At 41.8% G+C, this 12,648-nt stretch overlaps 1 protein-coding gene across 24 annotated transcripts in view; it reads right to left on the reverse strand.

Annotated features, from left to right (window-relative positions):
- ptprfa (protein tyrosine phosphatase receptor type Fa) overlaps positions 1-12,648 on the reverse strand; it is a 350,902-nt gene that overhangs the window by 114,944 nt on the left and 223,310 nt on the right. For all 24 annotated transcript variants that reach the window (XM_084953588.1, XM_084953601.1, XM_084953608.1 and 21 more), the window contains 3 exons: positions 7,619-8,200; positions 5,854-5,990; positions 3,493-3,637 (listed from right to left, as the gene is read on the reverse strand). In XM_084953588.1, coding sequence (XP_084809714.1) covers positions 3,493-3,637; positions 5,854-5,990; positions 7,619-8,200 — 864 coding nt within the window. The remainder of the gene's footprint in view (positions 1-3,492; positions 3,638-5,853; positions 5,991-7,618; positions 8,201-12,648) is intronic.

Genomic DNA, 12,648 nt, shown 5'->3' on the forward strand with positions numbered 1-12,648 from the left:
AAGCAGCTTCCTATTTAAGCTTGGTAACAAAAGCTGAGAAAACTCAGTTTTGTCTTACATGTTTAATTATATCACTTCTTGCATTAGTTGCAAAATTGCCCTCCTTTCTGGATCAGAAATGAAACAATCACTAAATATTTCGAAACATGACAGTAATAGTCCTGAATTCATCTTTAACAAGATGACTAAATATAAAAGTTAGTCAGACAAAAATAAAGCAGTTTGGGTAATATTTGCACTGCATTTTCCACAAACCATAGAGATAACCAATCACATGTAAATGAAGATGATTTTAAGATGAAAAGTTATTTATCAGGAAATATTTCTGTGAATAATTGATGTGATGTCCTGAAAATAACAAGTACAAATAACCTTTACAGTCCAGAGGGCAGAAAAATGTCATACTGCAACACACACACACACACACACACACACACACACACACACACACACACACACACACAAACAAACAGTGTGAAGTTTCACCAACTGAAAGATAAAACAGGCACATTACAGATGAATGCATGTATGCACAATGACCCACAAGAGCAGAATACAACAACATTCAACAACAAAACCAGCGACTGAGATGAATGTGGAGCAGGTGAAAGAGATAACACGGGTGGCAGTTATCACGCTCGCCTGTGCTGCGGCGGCCCCAGCCGAGCGTATGCACTCAGTTCCTGTTTGAACAGCGCTGGAAGCCTCTTCGTTCTCCTGCTGCAGAAAAGGTGCTCGCCACTGGTTGAAAGGAAACTTCATGCATACGAGAAGTTTTGGATCTATCACTGCAGGGGTGCAATGAATCAAAAGGCAGAGATCCATGTGTGGGAGATTAAAGTCCCAAACAGAAACACGAATATGAAAAATAGTCAAACTTCAAGCAGAGGTGGGTGGATTTGAGAGAACGAGAATCAAGATTTGGGCAGAAAAAGAGACCCGTAAGAAAAAAGAAAACACAAAAACAGAGGCGCTATTGTGAGGTCTGAAAGATTACATCGCATCGATTTAATCTTTTCTTTTTTGAACATCTAAAACTGAAAAGTGATCTCAAGCCAGGGTAAAAATATTTAAGACTGCGTCTGTTTTAGTCTCCGCAAGTGGTAAAAGATGGACTTTCACTATGCTTTATAATAAAGCCAGGAACAGTGACATTCATACGCACACCTATGTAATCCATTTAACCTGTAATGAAAACGTCCTGGAGTCATTCAGATCCTGACACAATCTCCTTTTATGTTCCTTTTATGTTCATTTTCACCAGCTTTACCTTCTAACCCTCCTCTCAGGGCTTCCTGTGTCAGGGTCTCATTGCCCTCATTGTCTCATCCTGTTGTGTTTTAAGTATAACCAGTCATATGTATCCATTCTTATTTTTGTAATGATTAACATTTCCTTTTTTCCCTCCACCCTCCCTGTCTGTCATACATTAAGCTATTTCCAAAGGAGCATGACAGAAGAGGTAAAACTAATAAAGAAGAATTGTTAACAGCTAACTGCTGCTCCACCAGATCACTGAGTCACACTGAAAGCAAACAGGGTAGAAGGAGGTGTTGCTTGAATTTCAGCTTTCCTGTTTGTATTTGAATTACATTTACATTATATTACATTTAAAGTTCAACAAACTCACCGGTGAAAACACTTTTCTGAAGTTCAATACATGCATGATGCTTGGTAGGTTAATTATTGTAGAAAAAAATGGTACATTTAAACAAAAGTCTGCAAAAATACAAACAATCTGCGTGTGGAAACATAAATTCATCTAAACGAATAAATGATTGTTTCCCAGACTGCCGTGAGACTCTGCTGGGAAAAGCACAGGACAGTTATTAGATGGTTTTTTCTTTCCTGTAATAACCTTGCAGTTTCAATACAATATGTATAAAATCTGACAAGTGCCTGATATGCTGTAAGTAAACAGAAGTGAGAGTGGCAGCTAGATGAGAAGTTGCAGGGAGGTGGCAGCAGTGGTCAGGGTCCTCAGACTTGTTAGCAAGTTCTCTGATGCGTTATGTTTGGCAGTCAGAGCAGCGATGAGAGAGACTGCTAATCAAAGAGAATAGTTTACAACACATTTGTTTGCAGTGTGACAGCTGAAAGATTTCAGTCCTGACAGGTAAAACAAGTAGCTGAGCGAGGGCTTGCACTCCTTCGGGAAACTGTCATAAATACTGCAGCTTCAGCTCCTCATCGGCCGGCATGCCAGAGCTCTGACGCTAAGATAACACATCGTAGTTGTGAATTAACGGTGTTCGATGGTGTTAGTGACGGAGCAGTGATCGAAGTCCTGCACATCACCACATGCTCGGCCGCATTTCACATGACAAACAATCATTTGAAAGGAACATGACAGTTGTGATGAAAGCTGTCTCTGCAAATGTCTGTTTGTGTTTGCTTGGCCTTACATCATAATGTGCTGCATGTATCGACTCAGTGACTTATTGGACTATTTGTCAAAATGTGCAACGCCCGCTGATTGTTATGCTGCAGAAAGCAGAATATACATCTATAAATACCAAGCATGCCCCTACGAACCATGTCGTGTGTGGATTGTGTGTCACAAAGAGGCGACATTTTCTTTGGTTGTTGCCTTTGAATTTTATAATTGAGTTGAATGTTCGGGAAAATGAAGCGTGACTGGCAGGTGGAAAAAATTCAACATATAATTAATGCTACAGCTTTGATTACATTTTGCCAGCTTGAAAAATGACATTTGCAATTACACAGTTCTGTGAGCTACGCTGCCGTCTGCTGCTGGTCCTATTGTGTTTGAATAGTTCAGCGGTTGGTTCAGAACAGGAGGTTCTGCTCCCCGACTCAGGTGGGAACCATCGGCATGGAGATCTGGGTAAAGGCTGATCTCTTTAGAGAACAATAACACCAGACGGCACTAAAACTCCAGCTTCACATATAAATGAGTATTTATCATTTTTATGCTGTAAATGCATAGTTGAGCAAAAAATAAAACACAGACTTAATGTTTTAAATCACAGAAACACAACGAATAAATCACGTATGTGAAGCAAAGTTAAGCTCCAACATTTTACATGCTGTGGGAATAAAAAGCAACTTTTCAATCTTTCTTTCTAAAAAACTCTGAACAGTAAGTGTGACAGAGACTGTTTCCTGCTGACAGACAGGCCTGAATGAAACACACCGTGGGGCTTTCACACTTTGAGTAGGAGGATTGCTCTAATCTGACACACGGTTATTCATTGTTTATGCAATCGGTTTAACTCGGGTATATTACAGGTGTTCAAATCAGACACAAACACACTCAGTAAACAGAATGAGAGAAAGAAAAAAGCCGACTGGGCTCCCAGGGAGCTGCATCTCTTAGTTGGACTGCACTGAATTAAGCTCCACTTACCTCCACATGTTTTTGGTGTATTTAGTCAGTTTTAAGTCACAGATGACTCATTTAGTCATTCTCACCTGGACTACATAACTGGAGCCACACCTGTGAACGTGACTGAGTGCTGTTATACTTACTGGACTGAGCTGTCCTGCATTCAATAGGCTGAGTGAAGACTCCTAAGCCCATCTCAGATCGGGCTGCCAGGGAGAAGATGTACAGCGTGTCTGGCTTTAGACCATCGACTGCATAGGAGCCTGCTGCATCGAAAGTGACGCGGTGCTGTGAAGAGACGAAAGAGCACAAGATCACGAGGGCAAGAATGAAGCCAGGGCCTGATTGGTCTCAACATAATGGAGTCTGCAGACAAAGCCTGGAGCTTCTCGAGGAGGCTGAGCAGCCTACCTGCCAAGCTCCTTGTAACATTCACGAGCTGGTGCAGTAAAGAGAAGTGGAGCTCTTTTCAGCATGCTTGCCTTGTACAGTGGCCAAGCAAAGCTGTCACCTCTCCACCCACAGCTCTGCTCTCACACTGTTTCAGCCCTGAATACGCTGCAGTTTGTCTCAGCTTCCCTCTCTCTCTTCACACGTACACTTTAGAAAAACAATATTGCACGAACAATAAGGTTTATGATTCGATGCAATATGTAACCAAATGATTGTAACTTTTCGTTACTGCCATGACTGGTTTCTCGTGTGGCTTAAATCTTTCTCAGTTACTTAATGCAGAGATTTTAGGCAACAGGCAGCTGTTCTTGGAGTTTGGTGGTTGGCATATTTTTCTTCCTGAGATAAACGCTGGTGTTGTTTAGGGCTCGTAATATGAACCTGTGTGATTTAAGCCTGTGTCTGTGGGAAACACCCACAACTACTGAAAAACCTGTCAATGACATCATATTAGGGGAATCATAGGAGGGACTTTTTTCTTGTTTTTGTAGTGAAGGAGGTGCACACACCACAGACACAGTCAGAAAATCTGAAACTGCAATGATTTTTTTTCCAGTGTAGTTCTTGATGCACAAAAGCCATCAGCTCATCCAAGCTCTGTTTTTGTAATAGATCAAAATTACAGCAAAACCCCTCCAACTCCAGAAGCTTCAAAAATATGGAGACTAGGGCTGGGTTCTGATTATCGATTTATCGATTAAAATCGATTCTGGCTTGGATAACGTGATATCGATTCATTAAAACCCTGAATCGATTTTTTTATATAAATTTATTTTGGCCTAAATGCCAGAATCTCCGGTTAAACCTCACAAAACTTCAACAACCACCAAACAGCTAAAAAAGAGAGCAGGAACACGGATTCTGCACAAAGACGTAAACACAAAGCTCAGAGCTGCCGACGGATCAGGATCAGTGAGATGTCGCCTTTCTCACCGACGGCACGGACACGGTCGGGGCTGAAAGCCGACAGCTCGCTGATTCTGATGTTTCGGCGGGTCTGAGCTTTGTGTTTACGTCGTTTTTGCGCTGATTCTGAAGCTGCAGGTTTTATCTCTCTCCAAACATTATTGACTGAACCAGCAGCAAAAGAAGATCCAAACTACGCTTCACATAAACATCGTCATGAATTCACTCTTAGCTTTGCTGTTTTGCTTCCACCAGGATAAAATCACACTTCATGCACAGCTCTGTCTCTCTCTCTCTGTACTGAACAGTTTCTTAAAAATCTGTTTTCTGCATTATTCGCTTGCTTGTTACGCACAAGTCTACCGTTCTTACAGCCTGTCGGACGCTGTTTTTTCCTTTTACTTACTTCCGAAAACAAAGCCTCATTTCTGCTGTTCAACACTGAACACATTTAAACTTTTTAAAATTATGCAAAATTACAAAACGCTCAGCTGTGTCTCTAATCAAACCTCTGTAACTTTGCTCTGCTTCACTTCAGCAGCATCAGGTAATGTTCATGTGTTGATTGATGGTTTTTTTCTGTTTTTGATGTACTGCAGAATATTTTTATAAATCCCAGACCAGGAAAATCACCTTCATGTTTTTCTGTGTTTTATCCTCACTTACTTTGACACAGAGGCGTCTGCTGTGATGCTCACAGCTTTGATAAAGTCTCGCAAGTGTCAGCTTTCTTTTTATAGATATAAAATATGGAAATGTACTGATGCATGATCAGAATTATAATATTTCTGACTGTCTGATGCAAAATTTCCCAGATTCAAATCAACTCGAATCGAATCGGGGATCAAATCGATTTGGGACCTTGTGAATCAGAATCAAATTGATTCTAGAAATCAGTGACGATACGCAGCTCTAATGGAGACTGTGGCATAAAATCACCCAGATCTCCTCGTGGATAAATCACAGCAAGAAGTGTTCGTGATGTGATGACATTTATCAAACCTGAATAAAGTGCAGACACTTTGAACTTACTAAAAAGACATTAATGCAAATAACACAGCCTGAAGCACAGCATAGCTCATAGCCAATAAAGATTTTACAAGCAGCATCTCAGTGGAAAGAAAGATTTTTAAGGTGGTATTTACCTTGTCTGTGGGATTGTTGGCTTCCCAGTACACCAGTTCAAAGCTAATGATGGGTTCCTGGACAGGCCAAAGCCATGACAGCATGATGCGTGAGTCTAGCTCAGCCTCACCGTCAAAGTCAGACGGCTGAGCTGGAACTGCAGGAGGAAACAAAGAGATGTGTTAAGATGGAAACACAAAGTGTAAGAAAGTAGAGGAGGAAAGTAAAGCTGGGCGAGGACCTGCCCCTGCCAGGAAAAGCCACATTTGTTGTTTTGAACAGACAGGTAGATAAAATCCTGTTGGCACATCTATTCACATCATGAATAGATGTGCCAACAGCTCAGGCTCTTTCTGCAATGCTTTCATACACGTACAAAAAGTCATCGCTACATTTCTGGGTGAAATTATGCCAACAAAGTATAGAAAACTCTCAAAACCAACACCTGCCATGAACCAGTAAATTCTTAGAAGTAAGAGCTATATGTATGCAAAGAGGTTTAATAAGCATTTTCCAAGCCCTGTAACAATAGAGTTAAACTCAAAGAAGTTAAATTTCTAGACAATGAAAAAAGTATTTAAGTTGAAATATTTTGTGGCAGCCTGTGAGAGTCCTGAACTCATTTCATTTGCAGCCCAGGTATGGCGCCATGTTTCGTCCTGTCAAGCATAGCTCACTGTAAAACTTGCTGTCTGTGACTAAAACACCAGCCTGTCCTTGAACATAAGGCAGGTGTAGCCTTAGCAAAGAAAATGATGCGAGCCAGAAATGAATTCTGCACAGTTGTGCTGGTAACAGTGAGGTTTATACCCACATTTACCACAAGCTCAGGGCTGGGCTGACCTTACCCTGCTCTTAGTGCGGGCTCGTACAAATGTCTGGGCTGCCTGACAGCAACCTGACGCTGACATCTTTTTATAGAAATAAATATAATGCAAATGTGATTTCGTTATTTTTTTAATCCTAAAAATCACAAGAGATTTTTCAATAGAACCAAGATGACCTCAATGCCAGACTTTCTCTATTACTAGTTATAAGAAAAAGAGTGCACCACTGTATATTTCATTCATTCATAACTAGTATCACCCTGTGATGCTGGAGTCCAAAGTGACAGCAGCGTTTCAGTCCAACTGTTTTCAGAACAAAACTTTGCCTCACACCAAAGATTCAAAACGGACAGTTAGCAATATAAACCACGACTCTCTGCACAGACACGTGCAGCCTAACTCAGCTGGTCTTTAATCTTCTAGCTCAGTCCATTCACTGCTAATGAGCGAGTGGGTGGCGAGTGCACTGCCTCTGGCTCCCTCTGTCCAGGGTGAAATATTCCAAGCACCACCAATGGAGCTGAAGCGGAGCATTTCCTGCTGTGTGCTACATGTGAGGAAGGAAAACTTTGGAGAATATCCCAACCTGATTTTCAAAATAAAAAAAAGCCTGATGAGTGAAAATGGGTGTGATATTTTTTTCTATATACATCTCAGTCACGAGATGCTTCATGAACTGGCACAGCCATCAAAACTGTAACGAGACCTGAAATATAATTTTACCAAACAGCACATTATGGAACACAAATGTTGTTTGAGACAAAGTGCTGAATATTAATGTGAAGAAGTGTTTAGGAGGACGTAAATGCTCCAGTTGTAACTTGCTTATGCAGCAACAGGCAGCGTTTGCTAACACGTGCACACAGTAAATGATCTGAATAACTCACCAATAATCTGAGCCAGGGGCACGCTGCTTATGATACATTGCTCTGCAGTGATGTAGTGAGCATGTTCTCACCTCCCTGCCTGGTTTTGATCTGTAGAGTGTCAGACGGAGGCCCATCTCCCACTGAGGTGAAGCCCAGCACCCTCAGGCTGTAGGTGATATCTGTTGCCAGGCCTGAGATGGTGGTGAAATGGCTGTCATCTGTGTTGTGCTTCTGCCAGGCGCTGAGCGGGGCATCATGATCTGAGCTGTAGTAGACCCGATAGCCCCGGATTTGGCCATTGGGCTCTTCGGGAGGTTCCCACTGGACCAGCATGGTGCTGGAGCTCAGCATGCGTGCCTGGACATGAAGAGGTGGTGATGAGGGTGCTTGCTCACTTGTACGGGTGTCCACGATGCTGCTGGGAGGACCCCGGCCAACGTTGTTCACAGCCATGACACGAAACTCGTATTCAGAGAAGGGGCTGAGGCCACCAATGCTGTAGCGGGTTGTGGCGACACCATCTACTTCCTGGAAACCGTTCTCAGACAATTTGGCACGATACTGAATAACATAGTAGGACACAGGTTCTGGGTTGCCGGAGTCCCAAGTCAGGGTGACGCTGGTAGCCGTGGTTTCTGTCACAGTGAGGGAAGTGGGCATCTTGGGAAGAGCTGTCAGAAAGCAGAGACAGGCCGAGTCAGAAAAACACGTTTCTCTACATTCTCCATCTACATTATTCTTCCTCTCCGTCAGGAAAGTCACCCGCTGATGCCGGGTACACAGAGCTGTTCAACATTGCCAATCTAACACTTCATTATTATTCAGCTTGTTTCTGTCCTTTCCTGATCTGCACCAGGCCAGTATTATGTTGCCAAGCAGATGGGTGCATGTCCTCCTATGTAAATCCATCTATAGTCATCCAGACCTGAGCTGGAGATCATCAGAAGTGCATCTACTTAATGCAGCCACACAGCAGAGCTGAATTTTAACAGGATATAAGATAAGTTGCATTTTCTCATAGAAGGGAGCTGCTTTGTAGATAGAACTTATATTTGTGTGTAAAACCATAATGACTGTTACAACATGTGGACGGGCATGTTTATTAGCTGCATTCATACATAGCGCTTGTGTCAGGTGAGATGTGCCGACTGCAGTGGGTCTGCTGATTGCAGAGTTCAGCTGTCTGTGGAGATCGTAACAGCAAAATGCAGGCAGTCGGTTCATCCACAGACACAGTAAATTGTATTTGGCCTGAAACTTTAGCTGCTCCTCAGTTCTGCTTCTTCTCCTGCGGCTTTTTTTGTTTTAATCACCTCCCTGCAGAGGAGTCAATGCTAAAGTGTGGCTTCACTCAGGATTTGAACCTTGTGGTAATCTTGCTCTTTTCCTAAAACATTGTACTTTTTTCCACACTTTATAAAATATACTATATGACTGACATGACCTGCAGACACAGGCCAGAGTTTATGCTTCTAAGACCACTTGAATTACAATATTTTCTAGTCCTAAAATACTTCTTAAGTTATTATCTTCATTTTGTTACAGATTTGCACGAAGCAAAGCATCTTCCAAAGTAGTGACGGCCAACTCAATTCAATAAATCTACTCAATCATCTAACAAATAGAAAATGGTAAAAGATCAGAGCCAAGAAATAATGAAGCTATCATATCAAAGACTTTATTAATTATAATTATTCTCTTGCTTTGTTGTCATTCTGTATCAAATGTTATACTGAATATGAAGTTTGACAAAGAGAAATAAAAACAGCCTGGATTAGAAACACATGGTGGCAGTTGGGACTTTGAGCTCAACTCTGTAAATCTGTGAGCTGGTCCAAAGCAGAGCAGCAGGGTGCAGAAAAGCTCACGGGTTGCCTTTTGGGATGAAACCAGTGCAACCACAGGCTTTTAGCTCTGCTGCTCCAGTCCTGACATCTGCTTCATGTTCATGCAATGCAGCCAAGCTCTTCTTCTTCTTTACAAACGCGTGAACCACAGCAGGCTGGGACAGAATGAAGCCGTTGCTCCTCATGCAGTTCCCATCATCTGTTGCCACAATATCTGATACAGTTCCCTCTGAAAAATAAGCTCTAAGAGCTTTAGTTTATGAAAAGCAAATAAAAGTAAAAGCACAGCTTTTTAAAAATGAGATCTGCTGATGAGATCTGTCTGTCACCTCGAGTGCTTGTAAAATGATTTCTGACTGCTTTCTGGAGACATTTTCCTAACGTCTGTTTCTACTGTATGGCTTCAGTGTGTCGTGTGGGTAGAAAGGCTGCTGCTCTCATTTTTTCTTTTTAAAACAAATATTGTTTTAATGCAGAAAGTAGTTTCTACTGTGATGTGTACAAAAATCCCTCCTGTGCACTTTTCTCATGCTACTGTTTGTATATTTTCACCAACACTGCAAATTCACAGCTTTCACCTGGTATCAACAGGAAAACCAGACTAGGAGAGACTTGAGGCCCCTGGAGCCACTGTTACAAGAACACAGCTACGGAGGAAGTGGCAAATTTTACTGACACAAGTGATCCAAACAAAAGCCAATGAAAGCCAATTTATTATTTTTAAAGAAAAGTCCTATCAGAGCAACAGAGGTATGAGTCTGACCATTTATGTAAAGACAGATTCACGGTACAGTACCTACACCGGACTTTCAGCCAGGACACTGAGGTTTATATAAGGTGTGGAAACACTGGCTTTATATTTTTTTTCTATTTATTCGTTTCTATTTGGCTAGAAGTGGAAAGAAAACCCATTTTTTAAAAGGTAGGATTAGGAAAGAATAATGATTTAGTTTAAATGCTAAAATCATTATTATCTGACTGTTGCGCATATTAAAGAGCTCTTTGGCACATAGCCTGAAATCAAACTTCTCCCACACACAACCAGCTGCTGCTTCATATTTTTGTTCATCAAACTGTATATAAAATAGGACCGGGATCTGAAAAGTGCAGCTAATGCAGCAGGGACTGAAACCTGTTTTATCTTATTAGCAGGGTGCATCTCCTCTGCCAAAACAAGCCAAACTGTACGTGTCTATCAGAAAATGATCCCATTGTTCACCTCATTTATAATCTCAGCAAACACTGCAGATGAGTTTATGTCCCAACTGTTAGTCCAGACCTTCCCAAAGTGTGGGGCCCCATTGCGGGCGGGGGGGGTATGAAAAGGGGGAAAAAAACAAACAAAACGCTTGGACACTGCTAGCACGGGGCGCCCACTCAAACGCAGAGCAGGAGATGAAGCATCGCTGAATATGTTTCCAAACCAACTTCATTCTAAGCCAAAGACTAGAAAATATGGTGAAGCAAATCTTCCCTTTGGCTTCACCTGCACAAGTGCTGAGGTAGGTCTCCCTGCAGGATTGGTTTCCCCTGCATTGGGAGCAGCGCTGGGCTGTTCAAATCACGGACAAACAGGATCCCACATTCTTGATCTTTAGTTCACAAACACTTCTTGTAATGACTAACTACTCCTGACATGTTGGAGATATTAGCTCTTTATACAGTAAAGTTACAGCGGGATACAAATAACATCAGGCTGATCCTGACACGATTTGTCCCCCGGTTCAAATCACGGACAAACAGGATCTCACAGCTGTTTATGTTTTTGAACCCATTTTGCACAGAGAGGCATTTTTTGATGGAAAGTTTAATATTATTACACAGGAAAAAAACAAGTACATGTAAAATAATCACACCGTGACGCCTCTGCCTTTGTAAATGGAGGGACAGTAACTGCGTGTAAAACCTGAAGATAGAGACAAAATACTGTTAATCTACCATTCTGCAATTCATCTCACGTAAACAATAACATGGAGCACAGCGTGACGTGGAAAAAGGCACATACCTTTGACGTTGTGTGACGAACTCTGTATTCCTCGTCCACACGTAAACGCAAAATAATGAGTTTTAAAAATCTCAGTTTTCGGTGATTCGAAACGCCGTTTACGTGGACGAAACAGCTGCGTTTTCAAAAATACCCGTGTAGGTGTGGACGTAAAAGAGTTAGTAGTTTATTTTATTACTACCTGCCTGTAATTTATTGCAGATTACTTTTATTTACTTAATTGTTTACTAAATGTTTGAGGTGTGAAATAAACCGCAATGGAGCAAAATATGGGTGCGTGTGGTTGGAGGATGTGTGCGCGCGTGTGCGGGGGGGGCGCGAACATTTTTCTTGTAAAACGAAGGGGGGCCCAGCAAAAAAAATTTGGGAACCACTGGGTTAGTCTAAGATATCACTGAATACTTTTATATAAAAAGTGTGTGTGTGTGTGTGTGTGTGTGTGTTTACCAGTTATATCTGAAATGGCCAAAATGCTCAACCAGAAGCTTCCAAATACATGTAGATCTGATTCAGGCGTGGACACGTGGTAAAGCTGACTTACTGAAGTTCAAGCAGAGCATCAGGAAGGGGAAGAAAAGTGATTTAAATGACTTTGAGCGTTGCTTGTGTCAGATGGGCTGGTTTGCATTTTTCAGAAATTGCTGCTCTTCAAGGATTTTCCACAAACACCTCGAGACCAAGAGGTGGTTGTGGAAGGTATCCAGTGAGCAGCAGTCCTCTGGGCAAGAATGCTTTGCTGATGCCAGAGATCAGAGGAGAGTGGACAGACTGCTTCAAGCTGACAGAAGGACAACAGCAACTCAAATAACCACTTGTATGCAAAACACAGACCTTGAATCAGATACAGCAGCAGAGAACTGCGCTGCGTGCCCAACACAGTAGTTTCCTTTAGCCTGAAAGTAGCCAAAATGAAAGTAAAGAAATACTGATGGACACAAACCCCTCAGCCTCCTCGTAGATACACCTCCCCTCAGCCTCCTCTGGTATTAGTGTATTATTGCTGCTTCATTCTTGAGTGATCGCATTCAGATGATTTTTAGAAAAGCTGAGTTCTGACCTTGAGGTTGAAGTCACCAAGATTCAAAGATTCATCAGAGATTTTAGTTTTTGCATTAACTAGATTTTCAGAAAAGTTGACCTCTGACTTCTGACCTTCAGATCAAGGTTACAGGAATTTGAACTCACCTGAGATTTTTAGTAGATGCACCTATCATATCAGTTTCAAACACTCAGGTGACTTCACGAGATTTTCATAAAACTTGAACTC

The sequence above is a fragment of the Perissodus microlepis genome, chromosome 15 (assembly GCF_051167445.1).
Source record: "Perissodus microlepis isolate ML-2025 ecotype Zambia chromosome 15, ASM5116744v1, whole genome shotgun sequence".
In the NCBI taxonomy this organism is placed as follows: domain Eukaryota; kingdom Metazoa; phylum Chordata; class Actinopteri; order Cichliformes; family Cichlidae; genus Perissodus; species Perissodus microlepis.